Source organism: Dermacentor variabilis, chromosome 5 (genome assembly GCF_050947875.1).
Source record: "Dermacentor variabilis isolate Ectoservices chromosome 5, ASM5094787v1, whole genome shotgun sequence".
In the NCBI taxonomy this organism is placed as follows: Eukaryota; Metazoa; Arthropoda; class Arachnida; order Ixodida; family Ixodidae; genus Dermacentor; species Dermacentor variabilis.
Window position 1 is genome coordinate 99,656,129 of NC_134572.1, and position 19,636 is coordinate 99,675,764.

Consider the following 19,636-nt stretch of genomic DNA (forward strand, 5'->3'; position numbering starts at 1 on the left):
ACTTATAATAAATGCTTGCTTATTGCTTGAAGACAATGTCATCATTAGAATTTGCATTAAGACAATGACAGACTGAACACATTCCCACCTCCCACATGTGGTACAGGAGCTTTCCTCTGTGCCTGCATCCTTCCTCAACAGGGCACATGCAAAATGCGGAAAAATCGCTGCTCTACACACGTTCTTAGACCCAAGTATGGCAGACCTTGTGCCCTTCCTTCTTTCTTTCTTCCTCAATTTTGCACGCAACCCTTGGCTTTGACAGCTCTGTGGGCACGCAGTTGTCCATCTCAATAAGCAAAAGCTAGACGTGCAAGGAAGTGTGCTTATGGAATCTGTGGCCCACATCCCTTGCTCTGCTCAGCACTACACTTTATTTGTCAATTAGCGCACTGCACACAGCTGCACCAAGACTGATATTACTTCTATACTACGCATGGAGGTGGTAAAAAATGACAAATTGCACAGCCATGCCATAAATGTTTCCTATTTTCCCATGTCTGTCCCATTTTTAAGTACCCTGGTTTAGGTAGCGTGATGACCTTTAGCATAAGTGAGACTGTAACAGTCTTTGTCCTCAGTGCTGTGTGTGCAACAACATGCAGGGGAAACTGCTGTGCCACACACTTCATTGCCAAACAAAGAAAAGCAAAGGAGACCTTAACAATGAGTGCCATAGCAAGCTAGCTACAGCCCTATAGATGCAAGGTATGCTGACTGACTGAGGAAATAAGGATGAAACAATGGTTTTGTGAAAATAACTGTCACTCCTGCACTTAGCTGAAGACAGATGATTGCCTATAATGTCCCAAAAGCAACGGGTCTACAGTGGAGCCTTGGTATACATACACTCCTTTGCTGTAAGCAAATATGAAACCGTAGTTTATAGGTCTGCATTAAACCTTTAAGGATGGAAAGCGAGCTCAGCTCACCGAGCGCAAAATTGCAAAAAAGATGAACAAGACCAGCTCAACCAGCACTATTCTTGTTTTTCATGCAGGCCTGAAGACAATTTGGGCTGCTGTGTTATTTCGCCCTTTTTCCAGGCACATTTATTTTGTGCTTCTTATAAATAAAATCAGATGGCGCAATGTTGAAAGGTGAAGTTGGGAGCATAGACACTTACGTGCAGTGAAACCCACCCTCACATTACAGTGTAAATTTTTTTCCCTAGTAAACTGCACCTTACTGACAGAAATATTTTGCACGGTCTTGCAGTATATAATCATCAGAATCTTTCGCATGAAAAAAGAAAGTCACTTTTTGCAAGTTCTTAACTTTTTTTTGCCATCCTTAAAGGGTTAAAGTTTGCCTAAGTGGTACTCCAGTTTTACAAAGTAAAACTGCACCACTTTTCAATCATTTTTGCAATGTTCTCTTAGTGCAAATACTTAAATTAACCTAATAAATTCCACATGATGGTCAGGTCCATTGTAAGTGGGCTCAAGTGCGGCTCTTCTATTGCAGCTTCAAGAATGTGCAAGTACACAGAGAAGCTTTCAGAAACGGAGTGCCACGAATGAACCAGGAGAAAATTCTCACAGGCTAAGAATACTGCCAGAGGCAAGGGTCTGCATTAACAGGGGAGGCCTCTGCTGTTCACTTCCCAATCTGAGACTGCATCATACCTGCCAACCTGTGAACTTGAATATCCCTAAATATCCCCCGACCATGACAAAGGAAGAGGGTGTGTTGCAATCATTTTCCAAGTTTTCACCGAGCACACACCTTTTGCGGGATACAAACACGCATGTTAATAATGATTATTTACCCCCTAGATGCAGCACACTAGCAACAGCAAAAACTGATAAGCAACACATTGTTTTTAGATCAACTTTTTTAGGGACTTTGCCGTTGCTTCTTTCGCCAGCTTCAAGAAATTGTTGGAATAAAACTTGCTTGAAGAAGCTTCCCTTCTCATATATGGTGCCTTGTGCTGCCACGGAAAGGTGGTACAGGTACTATTGAAATTGCTTTCTTGGGTGCAATTTTTTCGACCTTGTGCCACCCCATTATTTAGCACTTTAAAAGTTGTTTCACAAACAGAACCTACTTTTCGTAAAGCTTGCTGCAACATTTGCAACATAGCAAAACGAACCCAAATTTGTAAACTCTACAAAAAATATGAGACAGTTCGCAGGTGTGCTGTAAGCCCAGGCAGTATGCCCAAGTTGCAATGAATTAAATGTTATTTTAGTGCCATCTATGTTATAAAGTCTTCTGCGAAAATCTTCCCATCGCAAATGGCTTGTACTAGCTATAAACATTGCTCAACCAACCTTTCAAATGCTTTTATGTTCTTCAAAAAATTTGAATTTGTACTTATTTTTGTGTCTACCCTTCACTCAAGTTTTCAAAGCACACCAGCCTATGCTGAAATGCAGATAAGAAATAAACCCATAAGCACATGAGAGGCTAACTAGCATTTCAAAGAACCTAGGCTCAGCAAACCTTCTCACTGAAGATTAAGGGAGGATAGGCCGTGTGCCCTGCAGCAAATGCAGATCACTGACAGCCATGACTAAGCATATATGAATACATTTGTGTGTTTCCACACACATGTACAAATGTATGTTTGTGTGTGCCTTTGTACACAACATGACCTCATAAAATGATAAAGCAAAGCTGTGTGAATACCCATTGCAACAAGATGCAGTGATACGTATATGAAACTTCAGAAAAACATGTCTGATTTGTATTGCCAGGCACATTTATATATCCAGTCGGACTAAGCTAGTGCACCTTCACAGCTAGTTTCATCAAATACATTGTTTTTAATGCTACAGCAGTCAATGTTCTGTTATGTGGAACCATAAAGGCATCTTCTGTGGTTTGAAAATGTCATCTTAAAAGTAAGCAGAATACACAACCCTACAAGGTGGAAGCCTTGGCATGTCTATTAGCACTTTCAAACAAAAGTTGAATGGTCCCCCTAACTTGCAAGTGTTTGTATATATGCTCACTCTACATTGTACAATTGCTTACTGTTGTAATGGCGACATTATCAAACACCCACTTAAGCTGAAGTTCAGTGTTTAACGGAAGCCCATCTGGTCGGGATGAAACGTGGTTTAAAGGTAGAGAAAAACGCGGGCACTACGCCAACCAAAGTAAAACTTAAAAGAAAAGAACATGTTACGGCTCCCACGCGGGAGCCTTGTTCACAGGTAAAATAAACAAAGGTGTTCGAGCAGCTCGTTTAAATAGTCTTGAACACGTGACGCAGGCAGCGCGCATACACTGAGGGCAGATTGTCATCGCTCCTGTTCAGAGTGTGTGGCGTAGTCTGAATCATAAATGACTCAAGATAAAGGCATCGAAATAGCCCTTTTTCCCTGGCAAGGACACGCGCCTTCCCCCAGTCGATTGCGTGGCCACTTCAAGCGGCATGCTCAGCCAAAGTTTCACATTTTCTTTTCTGACATCATAATTGTGCCGTTTAAGATGCCGTTCAAGTCACCAGTTTCGCCAATGTACATGTAGTCACAATCCGTGCATGGGACGACATACACAACACCTGGGAATTTTTCTTTTGGTAATTTGTCCTTAATACTGACGTGTGATTGTCGTAGCTTAATACTGATGTGTGATTGTCGTAGCTTCTGGTTTCGAATGTGTGCCACTTGAACACTTGAAAGTCGAGCGCTCTCTTCGTTCAGCCCTCCTCCGAAGGCATTTCTTCGCTACGTGGACGAATGTTCTGCATCATTCACAAAGATGCAGTTCTGTCGTTCACTTCGCACCTAAACAGCACGGAAGCCGCAAACCAGTTCACGGTGGAAGAAGAAGTCGACGGCATGCTCCCGTTCCTTGGTATGCTGGTTGAAAGAAAGGGGCCTACTTTCTCGTTCGCAGTTTTCAGAAAGCCAAACCACACAGGGTGCTACTTGCATTTCACCTCTATGCAACCTGCTTCTCACAAAAGGGCAGTGGTTTCCACGCTTCTACGACGCGCGGAGAAAATCTGCACGAGACAAGAAGACTACGCAGCCGACGTAAGCGTGGTACGGCGGGAACTATCAGCCTTTGGTTACCCGTGTTCTTTCTTGAATGCTGTTGAATGGCAAATGGCACGTCCACAGTTACCCTATGCTGCCTCTAGTCAAAAGCGCGCTGGAATACCCTATATCCCGACCACAAGTGAAGCTCTAAGCTGTATTCTGCATTCATACAATCTTCAAGTGGCACACATTCCAAACCAGAAACTACGACAATCACTTGTCAAGGTTAAGGACAAATTACCAAAAGAGAAATTCCCAGGTGTTGTGTACGTTGTCCCATGCGCGGATTGCGACTACATGTACATTGGCGAAACTGGTGACTTTGAAAGGCATCTTAAACGGCACAATTATGACGTCAGAAAAGAAAATGTGAGACTTTGGCTGAGCATGCCGCTTCAAGCAGCCACGCAATCGACTGGGGGAAGGCACGTGTCCTTGCCAGGTAAAAAGGGCTATTTCGATGCCTTTATCTTGAGTCGTTCATGATTCACACTACGCCACACACTCTGAACAGGAGCGATGACAATCTGCCATCAGTGTATGCGCGCTGCCTGCGTCACGTGTTCAAGACTATTTAAACGAGCTGCTTGAACACCTTTGTTTATTTTACCTGTGCACAAGGCTCCCGTGTGGGAGCCGAAACATCTTCTTTTTTTTTTTGTAATTTTACATTGGTCGGCGTAGTGCGCCAGGTTATCGTCTACCTTTAAACGAACCACTTAAGCTGCGTGTTTGAATTTGTCTATTCTCTTAAAACTGTCTACACTTCTTTGGTGGAAGAAAAAAAAGCTGATTATTAGTGCAGGTAACTTATTCCTTTTCTCAAACTGTTAATTTCATGGTGTTTATGCATGTTGGAGAAATGTAACCTATCTGCTACTCATCTTTTGTTTTAACTTCCTTTGCAACTTAGAAAGCCTCAGCTTGTGGTAAAATCAACCCTATTTAGTAAGTGTATTTTACGAACATATATTAAATTGGTCCCTTTAATAAAATTTGGCTTTCGAGAAGATGATCATGTGTAGATGGCCACAGAAATGCAGCTTGCCGCGGGGGTGCATGAAGGAAATACTGAAACCATTTTGCTGCAAAAGATGAGTGCTAGCAGACACCATCAGGATTTGCAATCCAAGTAGGCCAGAAGGCAAGAAAAAAAAAAAACAAACATTAGAGCTGGTAAAGGAACTCTTTTTAGGTCAAACTGATGATATTGGTTAATGCCAATATTAACGCACAAGTGCCCTACACACAGAATACTGCAAGGAGTGTGGGTAAAAATTTGGAAGTTGTACAACCTATGTAAGAACAAACAGATCAATATAGCACCCTGAAAAACTAGGCCTGACTGTGTCCTTTCATTTATGTACAGTGGTGGCCAAGTCAGTTGCAAAGACTATACACCTCAACCCACAGTATCGCCTCAGTAGAGGATTAGCCAAGTTGAAACTAATGCACACAAGACTATCTGTCATTGTAAATGCACAGATTTTGCTGCGATACACCCAAGAAGAGATGGCACCATCTCAGAAAGACATGGCATCGCTTCTTACAAGCAACTGCACAAGAATCGTGCAATTTATACTTAGCCATGTAAACAACTGGGCCACGAGTTCCAATTAGCCACTCAAGCAAGATGGCTTATGCTTGTAAGCATAAGCAAGCATAAGTTTTGTTTATTATTACTATTTAGTTTTGTAAAACCGGACACTAAACCCAAAGAACTAGCTTTTTACCTGTGTAATTGGCTCAGCAAGAGAAGACTGCTCAAGCTCGATGAGGTTGTCATCATAAACATCAACTCCTTTACCCTGAAAAGGAAAAAAGAAAATGCAGTTCTTTATGTTACTAGAATCAGTGGCATCTAACATGGTGCTTCTTTTAAATCACAGCCATACTTATTGCTTGCGGCGCACTTGCAAGCATATTTTACAGTTCTATTGAACATATCAGTGACCTCGGTGAGCCTTTCACACACAGTGACACATATAGAATGCAGGAATAAGTCTCCTTCAAAGGGAATATGTATACTTGCACAAAGGGATCAGTAATCACTTGGTCGATAATTTCCCTCTCCTTCCTTATCCTTTTACCCACCCTGCCCTTTCCACAAAACCCCTCACCCAGCTGAGGGAGCTCTTAGTGCATCCAAGTACGAGTAGTCGGTCTGTGAAGGGATCAGTCGGTCCTTTCAGACTTTTCTGGTATATCACCACAGTGGCACACCCACACGTAAAAGCAGAAAGAGAGGTTGTTAGTGATGAGGTACTTTGCTCACAAGGTGAGCTGTCTTGTTCTTGGCCGTTTGTATGTCTGCTCATTGTTGCTGAACAGCTAGGGCCATGCTGGTAGCATTTTAGAGGATAAATGGCAGATGAATTGGGCTTTTTTGGTAGGAGCCTTTCCTGGATTCTTGACTTCTTGCTGACTTTAGATATGCATCTTGACAATTCCCAAGTAATTTAGCGTTCACTTGTGGCTGCTTGCCCTTAAAACTTGCAGTGAGATCATTTTTCGAAGCCTATGCAGCAGTGACCTAGTGGTAGAGGTACTGGGTTCAAATCCTGGCACCGCCAGAAACCAACAGGCTTTCCTAATGGGTAGAGACATCTTCTAGCCTAGTGCTTGGCTACTTGTGGAGGTCCCCACTTAATAGGTGCACTGGGACGCCACATAAGAAATTTATGCCGTGAGAACAACCAAAACCACCTCTTCCTGGGTTTTGTGAACACAGGATTTGATGGGATTTGCAATCTGCCATGCTCCTTCCTCAGGACAATTCACCCCCAAGAAAGTTGAGTTTCAGGACGCAGTTCTATGGTTCACCTAGCAGAAGTATTCACATTAAAAAAATCAAACAAAATGCTGATCAAAATGGTATTAGCAAAGGGGGTAGATGCTTCAGCTTCCACACAAAAGCCTAAATGTCTACCCCCTTTGACACTATTTTGGAAGCCATTCTGCGTAATGTTTTTAATTTTTAACTAATTCCCAGCTAGACGAAATGTCGTCTAATTATTGATTCCTAGTAAGAGGATATCCCCAGTTCTACAGGGCACTTCCAATCGCGATCTAGCCCGAGCAGCAGGATCGAATAATTCGATAGCGATTGGCCTCCTTCTGCAGCTTGTGCAAATGACCCAATCTAGACCGGGAAATTCAATCGCGATCGGACTCGATCGCAAGCGCCCCGTACGACTGGGGCATAGAAGACCACTTTTACCTATGATGCGGGAATCAACAACGCGAATTCGGCATGCCGAGTAGATTAGCGTTCGTCACATCATTGTGCAGGGCTCTCGTAACTTGTATCGCGAAACGAAAGCGGAACGGCGAGCACAAAAATAATCGGAAGAGGGGACTCGGAGGATTGTCGATGCTAGTCTGTTAGGCCGACTAAAAACTCGCTTTATCGAGTTCTGAGGACATACATGACATCGTTTTTTTCGTCTATGCCGATCGAACCACAGAAGCATCGTTGACAAATGCGCTATGATGCCAACTAGACAACAGATATACTATGTGCCCCACCGAGCCAGTGATAAACTTTTTTTTTTAAGTTGTCAGGGTAATAAACAGACGGATGTGGCCACCGTAACTTTCACGAGGGCAACACTAAAGAAAAGGACTCGGGCACCTGTCGACATGCACCAAATAGCCCAACAAAACACAGTATAAAATAAACAGGCCACGGTATTTGTTGTGAAGCAAACGATCTCGATCTAGCAAAACACCGTACCGTACGTTACAATACCCCATGGGCACTGAAAATAGAGCAGCTTAAACAGCCCCAAAGGAAGAGTGTGCAGATGCCGAGACGGCCTCGAACAGGTTACAAACGTGCTGATGTGCAAGTGACTGATTTCACTGTCATTTGACACGTCTGTAACACTACTACTGTAGTACTACTGGCACGGCGTCCAAACGCGCTACAGCACCTGCGCAGATGCAGGACGTCGGTGCGCAATGTCTAAACGTCAACAGCAAAATAAGAAGCGGTACGAAACAACACAAAGAAAGCACGCTTAATGAACTGCCCTCAAAAAATCATCAATGAGTTCTTATTGATTGCAAAAGCTCGATTCCCTGCTGTTATCACTCAGCCCGAGGACCCTTAGGCCTAGACCACACAGATTTTCAGGGTTTTAAAACGATCGCCGAATAACACTGCAGCGGAGAGCAAACCTCCTTATAGAATCATAAATTCAGATACCTGATAATCTCGAACCTCGTGAAACCGAGAAAACCTCTCCGCCATTTGCTTACATTAAGTTTCAATACACAAGTGCACAGTGATCACAACGCTACCACCGAAAACATTCGGAACAAAATCCGTACACCGCATCAACAGAGTTGCCAGGCGGCAGTACTCACGCCGTCAAACCTATGTTACCCAGCAGCGTGTGACCATGCGTGTGACCACAGCTGACGTGCCGCTGAGCAACTAGCGTGAAACATGACATATGCGTTTATAGCTGTGAAATTACGTTGCTTTATCGACGCCAAATGTACATACTTTATTGTCGCCGTGCTAACGTAAATAAGTAATTCACAAATCTGCTTCGCTTTTCATCATCTCACTTTTCTTGTTTCTGCATGTGATTTTAATAATGTTTTGACTTACAGTTTCTCTTATGTAAGTTATTTCTTTCTTTACACTACAGCAGCGTAACACGAAACTTTCTTTCAACGTTGCTATTCACCGTGCATTGCACCGTGTTCCAACTTCAGTGTGTCCCGTATATTCGTGCACACAGGCCTCAGCGCCATTAGTGCTGTCGCTTTAAAAATCCGCCATGCTTGTGTTTATATGCAGTGTTCTCTTCAAATGTGCTGTGGAGGTAACGGTAAAGTCTTAAAATGTTTATATATACGCCGCGATCGTACTGTACGCACGCGCTGTCTGAGGAATGCTTAACACATCGCGTCTCTGTCGGTTGCTGTACCTTGACAACATCTGACGGAAGCCTTGGTACGCTAGGGGTCTTGTTTAGAGACACATTTCTAACACGGGTACCATTGGGGCTAGCCTAGTGTAATTACCTTGTGCCTAATGCAATTTTCTTCTTCCAGTTTAATTAAATAACATTTTATCGCCTGCTTATTGTACGATGAGAAATGCGGCACCCGTCTTTGTGTGATCCCCAGTTTTGCATTGTGATTAACAAATAGTGGCTGCTATTTACATACCTCAGAATACCTTACCGTGTTCTGGGACAAAATAGGCAAATTTTGTTGATATCTATATAAACACTTGGAGAAAATAGCGGCTTTGTCGCGAGCGGGTGTGCAGAGATTGCCAACTCGTTCCTTTTCATGTTTCAGGCGATGGGCACATGATCACGTCCTAAGATAAAAAAAAAATAATAATAAAACAGAGGCGATGTCGGAATCGACGTTGCCAACTCGACCAAGGCGCAAGCAAGCTGTGCCGCTAAAATATGAAGGCAGCGGAGACGACTCGGACGATGACCTGCCGAGTGACATACTTGACATTGACTTTACTCCTACGCCAAGAAGTGCCTCGTCAAACAATTCTCAAGCCAGGCAGAGACGTTCTCAAGGTCAAAAAAGGCTGCTCGTTAAGCTCAAGATTAAAAAGAGTGGCAGCAAGGGAGCTTACGTAGAACGTGCCGACGATGTGGATTTCTCACCCAGGGCAGCCAGGGCACAGAAGCGTAGAAAAAAGCGAACTCCTTCCACGAAAAAGTCCTCGTCGTACTCCCGGAAAAGCACGAAATCTAAAGCCCAAACCTCATCCGCATCCAAAGGTTACGAGAGCAGCCACACACCGAAAGGCCTGAAGAAACAGATCGTCTCCTATGCCCGAGCAAACACGGTTGATCAAGCAGCAAAGAAGTTCAGAGTACCAGTACACAAAGTCAAACACTGGATGAAAGCTGACCAGAACATTGCACCCCCAACCCCAAAGCCCGAAGTGAGAAACACATGCAATATTCCTGACCCGTTTCCGGCCTCTTTCAAGTTGTTCTCCATTGGTGTGGCAGAAGAAAAAAGTGTCAAGGAAGCCAGCATACTTCTTTCTTTGGATGAAAGTCTTATGGAACACTGGATAAAAGGGAAGCTGGAAATAACCAGGAAAGTAAACTCTGGAAACATTCCGCAGTGGGAGACGGACGTGTTTGTCGGTGTCCGAAGAGATGCACTCGCAGGCCACGAAATAAGTGTGTCAGATCTGATGTTCAGGGCTGAGTCACTGAAGGTGGATGACACAAAGGTTGACTTGCAGTGGGCGCAGCGGTGGTGTGAGCGATTCGGAGTGCTGTTCAAGGGAACTTCCCGCTTAAGTGGATCAAAGGCAAGCACTTGTTGCACAAACTTTGTCTTGAATTATAATCACTCCCCTTTTGCAGTGCTATAGACCCTGTGACGTCGCTAACATAATAATAAAATGGCCAGAGAAGAGATGCGAAGATGTTGATAATTATAACAGGATCATCTATGGCACTGGAAAAGGGTGCGTGGTTAAAAGTTTGCTGTCAACCTATGTAAGGAAAATATTCACATGTTTAAGTGCAATCATTTGAGATGCTAAAATACAAATAACATCGTAATGTATATTGCAACAATACCAAGTGCATGCAAGCAGCATGCTAATAATGAATGAAGTGATGCCTTACAGTAGGTATCCAAGTTACAGAAAACATTGAGTCCAACTTTGTTTTTCAGTGTGGCACAAGTATAGATGTTATTGTGTTGCCAAAGCCATGCTGTGTCCAGTTAGTTTCATTTGCACAATAAAGTGCAACTATTGAAGCAAGGAAAGCCTCTCCTTGCTTTCAGTGTAGCATGTCATGACATAGACATTGGCCTGACTGAAATGCCTCAGTGCACTCTCTAGTCCACCATGCATCTTGGTGCACCTTGGCACACATTTTAGTGTATAATATCCAGGCTCTGCACTGTAATCGGCCATTATTTTGGATGATACTTCAAGCTGCATGAAGCCTGCTATGTACAGTGAACTTGTGGGGAGTTCTGCAACCATCTTTGCGTGGTGACGGTGAAGGTTGACAGTGGCATGTGGCGATGTAGTTGGTGTCAAATGTCAGTCAAAGCACAGCCAGCCTGCGTTGGAACCCCGAATTTGCTTTGCAACATTATTATCAATAGTCATAAAATAAAAGTCACTTTGCATATACTTCACTCGAATAAACAACTTCTTTGCGTGGTTTACCTTAGCCAGTAATCTACATATATATTTTCTTTCTCATTTTGGGTATCACAGGCTCCACGTTGTAAGTCAGCTAGGAGGGGCCCAGATTGGCAAAAGTCTTGTGGGTACTGCGTCTGGGCCTTTTGACTAAGATCAACCTCAGTAGCTGTTCTTATAAGTATGTTTGTGCAATGCCATCTCTTTATCTCTTTATTTTACGATTTCAAAGGAAAAACCCAGATTCTGTACGAAGGTCAGGTGTAGTGAAGCATATGAAAAGGCTCAGATATAGCAAGACTTGTACCAGATATAGCAAACTGTTTGTAAAGTTGTGCGTAGACCTTTGTTGATAGGTGTACAATTTCTAATCTGCCTCTTTTCTTCTTGCTACATTAGGAGCTGAATGAGGTAACTCTGCTGCAGTTGCCTCCGGAAATGACATGTTTCACGCCGTATGTAAGGGTGAGATTTTTTTCTTTGTATTGTTATGCATGGTGTTGGTCACAAAAGTTGTTTACTAGTCTAAATGGCCATTGTTGAATTAATAGGCTGGGTACATATGCAACATTTTGTTATTGCTAGCGTAGCAGAATGACACATGTAGTCCTTAGTCACGTGGGTCTGGTGGGACTATCTCTTCTAAACATGGAATCTTCATGGTGCTGCCACTTATGATTATGTTGTTTCTAGTCTTTTTGTTAACACTGTGAGCCACTACTTCATCATCTTTCCACCATGAGGCGTTGTCAGTTATACGTATAAACATAATTTTGTTGTGCTCACATTGCATTACAAACGTTACCACTCGTGAACTAACCAATTGACGTGCTTAAAAATGCAGTAATATAATATTTACTTTTTATGTGGTAACACCAAACCTTTAGAAGAAGAAAAAGGAACATGATCTATTGGGATTCGAGAGGCACAATGTAGCTGAACCGCTGCATAGCCTGCAATTGAGATGATTCTGCATAGGCAGTTATTGCAGTGTGCTTCTCAATTCCAAACTATGTTGTAAGCCTGTGCGAAGATTCAGGGTTTAGATGTATGTCATATCACTATCTTCAAAGGAAGATTGCAAGTTCTGGGCATTATGGTTCAGAGAGGCTAATTACTTTAACATTTCATACAGTGCCCTTAGCACTGCACATGGCCAGTTTTCTGGCTCTCACTCAATGAGTGACCAGTAAACTGTGTCGTGACAACAGCTGTTAGGTAGACAGAACGGTTTAGCAGCCAATGTAAACGGAGCAAATTCAACAAATTAAATTCTGTAAAAGTGCATCAGCTTCCAGTGACACCCTCTATTGACATGCACATGTTAGGAAACTTCCATAGATTGTTCTAGTTAAAGTAATTGAATTATCAGAAATCTGTTGTGTTTTAACTTTGGGTAAAATGGATTGCATTTTTCTTCTTCAATGGCATGTCTGGTGCCCACAGCCGTTTACTCCTTTTCCCTCTTTACCCCCCCCCCCTCTCTCTCTTGCCTGCTTATTTTTTGTTCAGACAGGGGTAGCAAGCCTACTCCTTGAAGGAGGGGAAAGAATGTCAAAAGAAATTTTTAATTTGATGCCATTAAAAGATTTCGTTTCAGTGTACTTTTGGCTTAAATCACCCTGTTTGTCGTTTGTGGCTCTCCATCTGTGATACCTCCCGTCACATAGCCTAATTGCTCACAGTATTCTTTCGTGAACAGCCGCCAGCAAAAGAGAGCTCCCCGGCAGCACCTCCATCACCGCCACCCGCATCGCCGCCGCCTTCTCCTCCAACGCCCCCACCAGCAACAAGGCAAAGGCGAACAAGGTTTAGGGGTGCCAGTGAGATTGATCTGGAGCTGTGGGCTTGGTACAAGAAAATGCAAAAGAAAGGTACTGCAGCTACCAGGACACACCTACTATGGGTTATTAAATTTTGCTACCTTGTTCCTCTTTTGTAGGTAGAAAGCTCACCAAGGCTATCGTTTGCGCTCGTGCTCAGCGCCTGTTCCAGAAACATGGTCATCCTGAGTTCAGAGCAGGCGACGGTTGGCACAGAGCATGGAAGAGGCGCTGTGAGCAAATGAATCCACAGGACCTCTCTGTCGATGAAGAGGATGTTGATGTTGAAGATGAATCAAGCACAACTTCACATGTGAGTCCACCAATTTCTGCAAATCCAAATTTTCCTATTTTGGTCAGTCACTTGTTTTTCTGTGCAGGCCTGCAATTGTATGTACCATCACACTTTGAGAAGTTTCTCTTATTTTCTCTGTTATCCTCCAAGGACATGTTGAGGCTGAGACAGGTCATAGAATGTGTGCATTCTTCATTATGCAGGGTCACACTGAGAGCCAAGATGTGCCTAGTGAGAAACCGGATGCAGCTTTAGCTCCCGCTGAAGCACAAAGCCATGAAAAACATCAACAGCTCGCTGCAACAGATCAACAACAAGTTGCCGTGGACCAGCCTGTTGCTGCTACTACCATGTCTGCCGAGCCCCAAGCCATGCCTGCACATCACCCGGTCCTTCATACAGCTGTGCCAGACAGACCAGTTCATGAACCACCCGCCTCTGAGCCTCATGCTGCACCTGACACACATGCAAAGTGTGCCACTCCATCAAGTCAATCATTGCATGCTGCAGTGGCGCCATCTCATCACATGCATCCTGTAACTACATCAGTGCAGCCGCCACGAGAAATGGTCAATACTCTGATAACTACATCACCGCAACCACCTCGAGGAATGGTTCATGCCTCACAGCAGCTAAGCCCACATCTGTTGCCACCTTCACTGGACAGAAGTAGTGGTCATGGCTCGACACTCTGCAATCCCCATTATACTCCGTTGTGTGGTCAGTCACAGCAGCATGGACAGCACGCAGGTCCACCATATCCAACCCCAGACATGGGATTAGACTCCCAGCGCCTCTCGCGCCCATTCTACCAACTTCATCAAATGACGCCACCGCCTGTCCAGAATAGTCACATGTTTTATGGCTCATACTGGACGGACCAGACTCACATGAGAGGCAACGAAACGCACAAAAACGATAATAGGCAACCTGTTGCTCCACCGTTTTATGACAGCTATGCCAACTATGACCATGGCATGACACCTGCGTGCTCCTTAGAAGTGTCTAACCAACCCTACACAGACTATGGACAGTCATCATCAGCTCCTCCTGCTGCAGAGAGTAGCAACAGCAACAGCAGTAGTGCTGCTGCTGCTGCACAGAAGAAGAAAAACGAGCGATACCTTCCAGACTTTAAGTTGCAGGTCGTTAAGTTTGCCTTGCAGTCAACCTTTAAGAAGACTGCCGAGCACTTTGGGGTTCACCATTCGACGGTGGCTGAATGGTGCCGGGACCGAGAGAAGCTAGAGCGGCTTTTCCCGCATGAGAAGGGCAGCCTTGTTAAAAGCACAGAGACTGCCACTGTTTCACCGGCAGAGCAGATGTTTGTAACTTGGCTTACTGATTGCAATGCAACAAATGCGAAGCTAGATGCTGCTCAAGTCAAGGACAAGGTCAAAGAAATCATTCGATATTTTGGAGAAGACCAGGTTAAAACAAACTGCCGGTGGTTGTATGTGTGGCACAAGAAAAGACTCGAAATGGAGCAAATGATTGAAGACCTTCCCGAGCTGCAGTCCAGCTCAGGGAAAGAATTCCGCATTGCATTTCCTCCTGCTGTCAAGCTAGAAATTGTGAAGGTAGCTGAAAGGTTAAAGTTTAGTGAGGCCTCAAAGTACTTCCAGATTGACCGAAACAGTCTGTCAGACTGGAGCAAAACTCAGGAAAAACTTAAGGCTATGGTCAAAGAAGGCAAAGTGCGAAAAAAAGAGGTCTCAAAAAGTAAGAAGGCTTTGGAGGCTGAAAAGGAGGTTTACCAGTGGTACCAGCAATGCAGAAGCAGTGGCTTCAAGCCAGGGCCTAATGAAGTCCGTGCCAAAGCGGCAGAGACTTACCGCAAGTATGGCGACACCACAATGAAATGCAGTATTGGCTGGTACTCGAGATGGTCTCGACGTTTTGGCATACAGCTGCGATATGAAAAAGATGATGAGATTCTCGAGTGGGTCTTGGCACAGCTAGAGCAAAATCGCAGTGTTACTCACAATGAGATTCAGACGCAAGCTATAGCGACTTTATCTCAGACAAGGGCAGGTTTCAAGTGCTCTGCAGGTTGGCCCATTCGATTCTGCAAGAGACATCAGGCACTCTTGCAGAAGATGCCTACCTTGGACACTCCGCTGCCAGCAGTGCTTGAAGAGAAGATCTCCTCTTTCCGGCTGGAAGTTCAGAGGTTACAGGAGCAGTGTGGTGTGACCAGTGCAGCTATTGGTGCCATGGATGAAGTGCCTCTTTATTTCTCATCTGGTGCAGGTGGCGGTACAGGCACAGGTTCGCTGCTTGTTCGCCGCTGTGGTTTCGAACAGTCACAGGCTATTGTGTTTCTGGCCTGTCTTTCTGATGGCGGTGTCTTACCACCTCTTGCTGTGCTTAAGGGTTCAAGCAGTGTCTCGGAAGTAAATGGCATGTTTGTCCTTTGCCAGGAAGAAATGAAAGTTGATCGAAACACTGTTGAATACTGGGCAGAGCGCGTCTGGGGTCGGTTTGTGCCATCGCCGAGCTTCCTTATTTTGGATTCATTTGAGCCGCACAAGCAGTTTGCTGCTTCAGCTGGAAGCGACATCAAGGTGGCCATAACACCACCGGCTTGCTCCTCACAGACTCATCCTGTTGTTGTTTGGCTGCGAAGAAAGTTTCAGGCCCTGGTCAACAAGATGTCAGTCGACAGGGGCTCCTCTAGAAGCATACCAACAGTCCAGGAAATGCTGGAGTGCATTGCTGCAGCTTGGCGTCATTTGCAAGCAACAAGCCACGATGCAGTGCAGAAAAGCTTTGCAGTTACTGGTGCTCTTCTCACAGGAGATCCCGATGAGGATGACATGATTGGTAGAGCAGACCTTTTGCCCGATGTGGACGAGGAAGATTTTACATAATTTTAGACACTAGTGACAAGCTGTCATCTTGGACTTGATGCAGTTGGCATTGGTTAATTCATCTACTGTGGGCCGTATACACTTGTTTAGATACTTGAAGTTAAGGCCAAGGGAAGAAGCTTTTGAAGTACCCATACTTCGGTCATCTGTGCTTACCTTAGGAGGCATGTTTTGTGAAATCTTGCTAGACTAAGATGCACTCTTTTGCATTCCTAGTATTCTCTTATGAGGGGAGCTACTTCCCTGCAAGCCCTTTTTGTATTTCTGTTTCAGTGGAGATATGATGAAAAATTTTAGTTAGTCACAAACTACTGGCATACTCATGTGGTCTTCTTAGAGCACTCTGGTAGCACTGCAAAGGTAATTTAGGAAGGCAATAAAGTGCCATTGCTTGAATAAGCAAGTTCCACAGATGATCATGAAGGCAGGTTTTCACTGCCGTACCCGGTTATTCTCATTATATAATACAGCCTTGAAGCTGTTCATCACCGCTTCCATAGAACAGCCAGAGCGTTCTCAAAACAACCACCTGAAGGTGCCATAAGAATGCAGTAGAAGCTGCTCTACAATAGTGTGTTAACATGCCATAAGAATGCAGTAGAAATTACTCTACAAGAGTATGCTGTGCCTGCTTTGCATTTTTCCTTATCTAGAAAGGTGCTTCTGTTCTATTACAGTAAATTACAAACCCATTGCAGTCACACATGCACAGATAGGAAGGCCAGCTAAAGGGAGGTGCAAATGGTAGGGGAGCTTGCCACACAAACACCCACAAGAAATGCAGAGAACCACTGACTGCTGTGGTGAGTAAAGCCAGCAAAGGGATGCATACAGGGGCACGCCACCAGGATGGTACATGCGCTTGCTATCGAGCAGGCAATGCAAACATGCACACACGTTGGCAGCTTTAATTGGCACATGTAGCGTCTTGAAAGCACTGTGTTTACCAAGCAGTATACTGCAAACGCACGTATGTAGAGGGAAAGGGCACTGAGGCAACACAGTATGTAGTAGTGTTGAGAGAACACAAATGCATGCACATGTGAATGATTGACGATTGGCCAGTGTATGAGGGATCAACATGTGAGCATAGGCATTACGAGAGAACCCATCAGCGGCAGTAATGTGCTGGTGCATGTGTGTAGACTTGCTTCGAGATGTGCTTGTTGCTGCGTTCTTGACCTGGCATTAACCCTTTGCGGTCATTGGCCAGGCCTCTCGCAACACTCAAAAATATTAGTTCTGGTCAGTTGTCAGGAGGTGGCCAATATGCAAGTGCACTTGCACACGCTGGTTGTTGTAGCACCTCTCGGAAACTTTTTAAACTTTTGATAAATGCAATTCCCAGTGTCTGCGTGCGAGGTTAGCAAATTTTTTGGCAGTAATCGTGAAATGCATGAACACTTTTTGTTGTGCAGAACATCAAAGATAATGAAATTTTCTCTGCATACATTTTACCGAAGGAGTTAACTGGCATGATGAATTTGGTGAATCTGAAAAAGATTTTAGTTTCGAAGAGGAATGTGTGCCACCTTCAGATGACAAGCAAACATCCTTGAATGAGAGCACTGAAGGAAAAGAAAGCAATGATGAGGACCATAGAAAATGGTATCTATGGTGATTACTCACTATGTGATGCTAGCTGGAAAATGTCCAGTATGCAAGAGCCTCAGGAATAAGGAAAATTTGTCTTTAATAATTCTCTGATGATGTGTTTGTTCACGCAAGATCTCTTTCTGCATGGAGTCCAAAACATGCAATACAATTTCTCACTAGAATGACTATAGAGTGGGTAAATGCTCATGACCGCAAAAGGTTAACTATAGGTACCTTTACAAAAAGCTTGGAAAGAAAAGATTTGAAGGGAAGAAAGTGTCACGCAGTCACGCACTCAGCGTTGAAGTCGTGCAATGGGCATCTGTTAACACAGCATTTGTTCCAGAAATAATTGCTCTGTGTGCTTTGTCTTGCAAATACTCTAGCTTTGTAAATCTGAAGAAGCAGCAAAGAAAAACGTTGGCTGTTGATATATTCATCGTGACCAGCACAGCCTCTGTTGTGTGTTTTCTCTGAGTAAAATGAACCGCAAACTGATATTCCAAGGCCTGACTGGGAAGCGTCGTTTTCCTTTGTGAAAGTGTATAGATACTCATTGAGTGAAATGAAAGGTTGAATTAATGAAAGGTCCTGCACATTTGCGAGAAGATACCCGACATATTTAGCAGTAATGCATTGTTAATGCCAGTATGCAGGGTTGTGTCAAATAAATCAGCTTTCTTTGTAATTGCCAAATTCCAGCACCATTTTGCTAACAAGAATCGCACAAGGTATAAATGTTTGTTATGTCACTATAAGGTACTCATCTGTACTGATTATTTCATTAATTTATTATCATTGTTACTACTAACATCCCTCAGTGCATTTCTTTTTCTTCATTTACCATTGAATTGCATAAACAGCAGTCACGTTTGCCCATTTATAGTTACTTTCTTGACCACTATGTAAATAACAACAATACCCAAGTAAGATCAAGTTGTAATGAGTGAATTGTGCAAATTGTATGAACTCAATCTCATACCATCTAGAAGCATTTTGCATTGTGTTACCTATGTGAAAACTGGAGCTTGCTTGTATAGTATTGGAAACGAACACAATGTGTGTAAAATGATGTGAAAGCATTGTATGTGCTTGCAAGTGCCACATGTGTTCATCTCTCTTCACTCTGTTTTTACTACACCTGCTTGGACAACTTGGGATCAGCATCAAGAATGTATATACAACCCTCAGGATCAAACTGCTTTGTTATTTATATTATCCCTATGTGATTTTGGTGTTTTGTGGCAGTGATTAAATATATTTTGTACTGACCAAGTGATGCTTGTTCATGCACATGTGTGTTCATCGAATAATGAGTGTGACCTATGGTGGGTGGAACAGAGGCATTGCCCATCACTTTGTGCCAATATGTGCCTACGTGGCAGGTTGTCATGTCATTCGCCTTAGTTCAGGAGGTACTACACCTTGTTCGTTGCACTACAATATGGACTCATGTGTACGTCAGCACCACTCTAGCAACCATAGCCAGTCATTTCACCTTGTGTAGGCTTGGTGCTGAATGTGTTCGCATCATTCCCTGTAGTAGAGATACTGCAGGGTGATTCGAAAAAACCTGTCTCGATGCGTTGCCGTGGCAGAAGAGTTACACACGCTCTGGACATCTCCTCCTTCATTTGTTGCACTGTCGAGTCTTTGAAGCATTCATGCTTCCGGTAGACAGCTTCAGCACATGGGTGCACTTTGGTATTCTACCAAAGACACCTAGAAGCTGGTTTTTCTTGCAACGCTTGGTTGACTGACGGTTGGTCTCTTTGCACCTTGAAAGGCGGAATTTTGGGGGTCGCGCTACAGTTAAACCACGATATAATGAACTTCAGTATAATGAAATTCTTGAGTTAACAGTGTAACTTTCTTTA

General features: G+C 43.8%; 2 protein-coding genes and 1 long non-coding RNA gene across 9 annotated transcripts in view; 2 read left to right on the top strand and 1 right to left on the bottom strand.

Annotated features, from left to right (window-relative positions):
• LOC142582983 (uncharacterized) overlaps positions 1-3,138 on the top strand; it is a 52,081-nt gene extending 48,943 nt beyond the window's left edge. The window contains exon 6 of the long non-coding RNA XR_012828527.1: positions 1,468-3,138. This is a non-coding gene — a long non-coding RNA (uncharacterized LOC142582983). The remainder of the gene's footprint in view (positions 1-1,467) is intronic.
• LOC142582978 (uncharacterized) overlaps positions 1-8,431 on the bottom strand; it is a 42,252-nt gene extending 33,821 nt beyond the window's left edge. The window contains exons 1-2 of one of the 2 annotated variants that reach the window (XM_075693178.1): positions 8,373-8,431; positions 5,735-5,809 (exon numbers count right to left, since the gene is read on the bottom strand). Coding sequence is in view for 1 of the 2 variants with exons in the window: in XM_075693177.1 (XP_075549292.1) it covers positions 5,735-5,809; positions 8,212-8,256 (120 nt within the window). In the remaining variant the exon portion in view is untranslated. The other variant, XM_075693177.1, reaches the window with a different exon arrangement.
• Positions 8,360-19,034, top strand: LOC142582979 (uncharacterized). 6 transcript variants are annotated; one of them, XM_075693182.1, is made up of 6 exons: positions 8,360-8,634; positions 9,324-10,317; positions 11,572-11,637; positions 12,875-13,046; positions 13,115-13,308; positions 13,494-19,034. In XM_075693182.1, the coding sequence occupies exons 2-6, from the start codon at positions 9,382-9,384 to the stop codon at positions 16,161-16,163; spliced, it is 4,038 nt and encodes a 1,345-aa protein (XP_075549297.1). In that variant the 5' UTR covers positions 8,360-8,634; positions 9,324-9,381; the 3' UTR covers positions 16,164-19,034. The 6 variants fall into 6 exon arrangements, with proteins under 6 accessions (XP_075549297.1, XP_075549298.1, XP_075549294.1 ...); XM_075693183.1 differs by having other exon boundaries at positions 8,360-8,506; XM_075693179.1 differs by lacking the exon at positions 8,360-8,634 and adding an exon at positions 8,703-8,839.
• The last annotated feature ends 602 nt before the right edge of the window (positions 19,035-19,636 follow it).

Coding starts and splice junctions, on each gene's coding strand:
- LOC142582979 (XM_075693182.1), top strand. CDS start 9,382: ATGTCGGAATCGACGTTGCCAACTCGACCAAGGCGCAAGCAAGCTGTG. Junction 10,318..11,571: donor CCCGCTTAAGTGGATCAAAG/GCAAGCACTTGT, acceptor TTGCTACATTAG/GAGCTGAATGAGGTAACTCT. Junction 13,047..13,114: donor CAAGAAAATGCAAAAGAAAG/GTACTGCAGCTA, acceptor CCTCTTTTGTAG/GTAGAAAGCTCACCAAGGCT.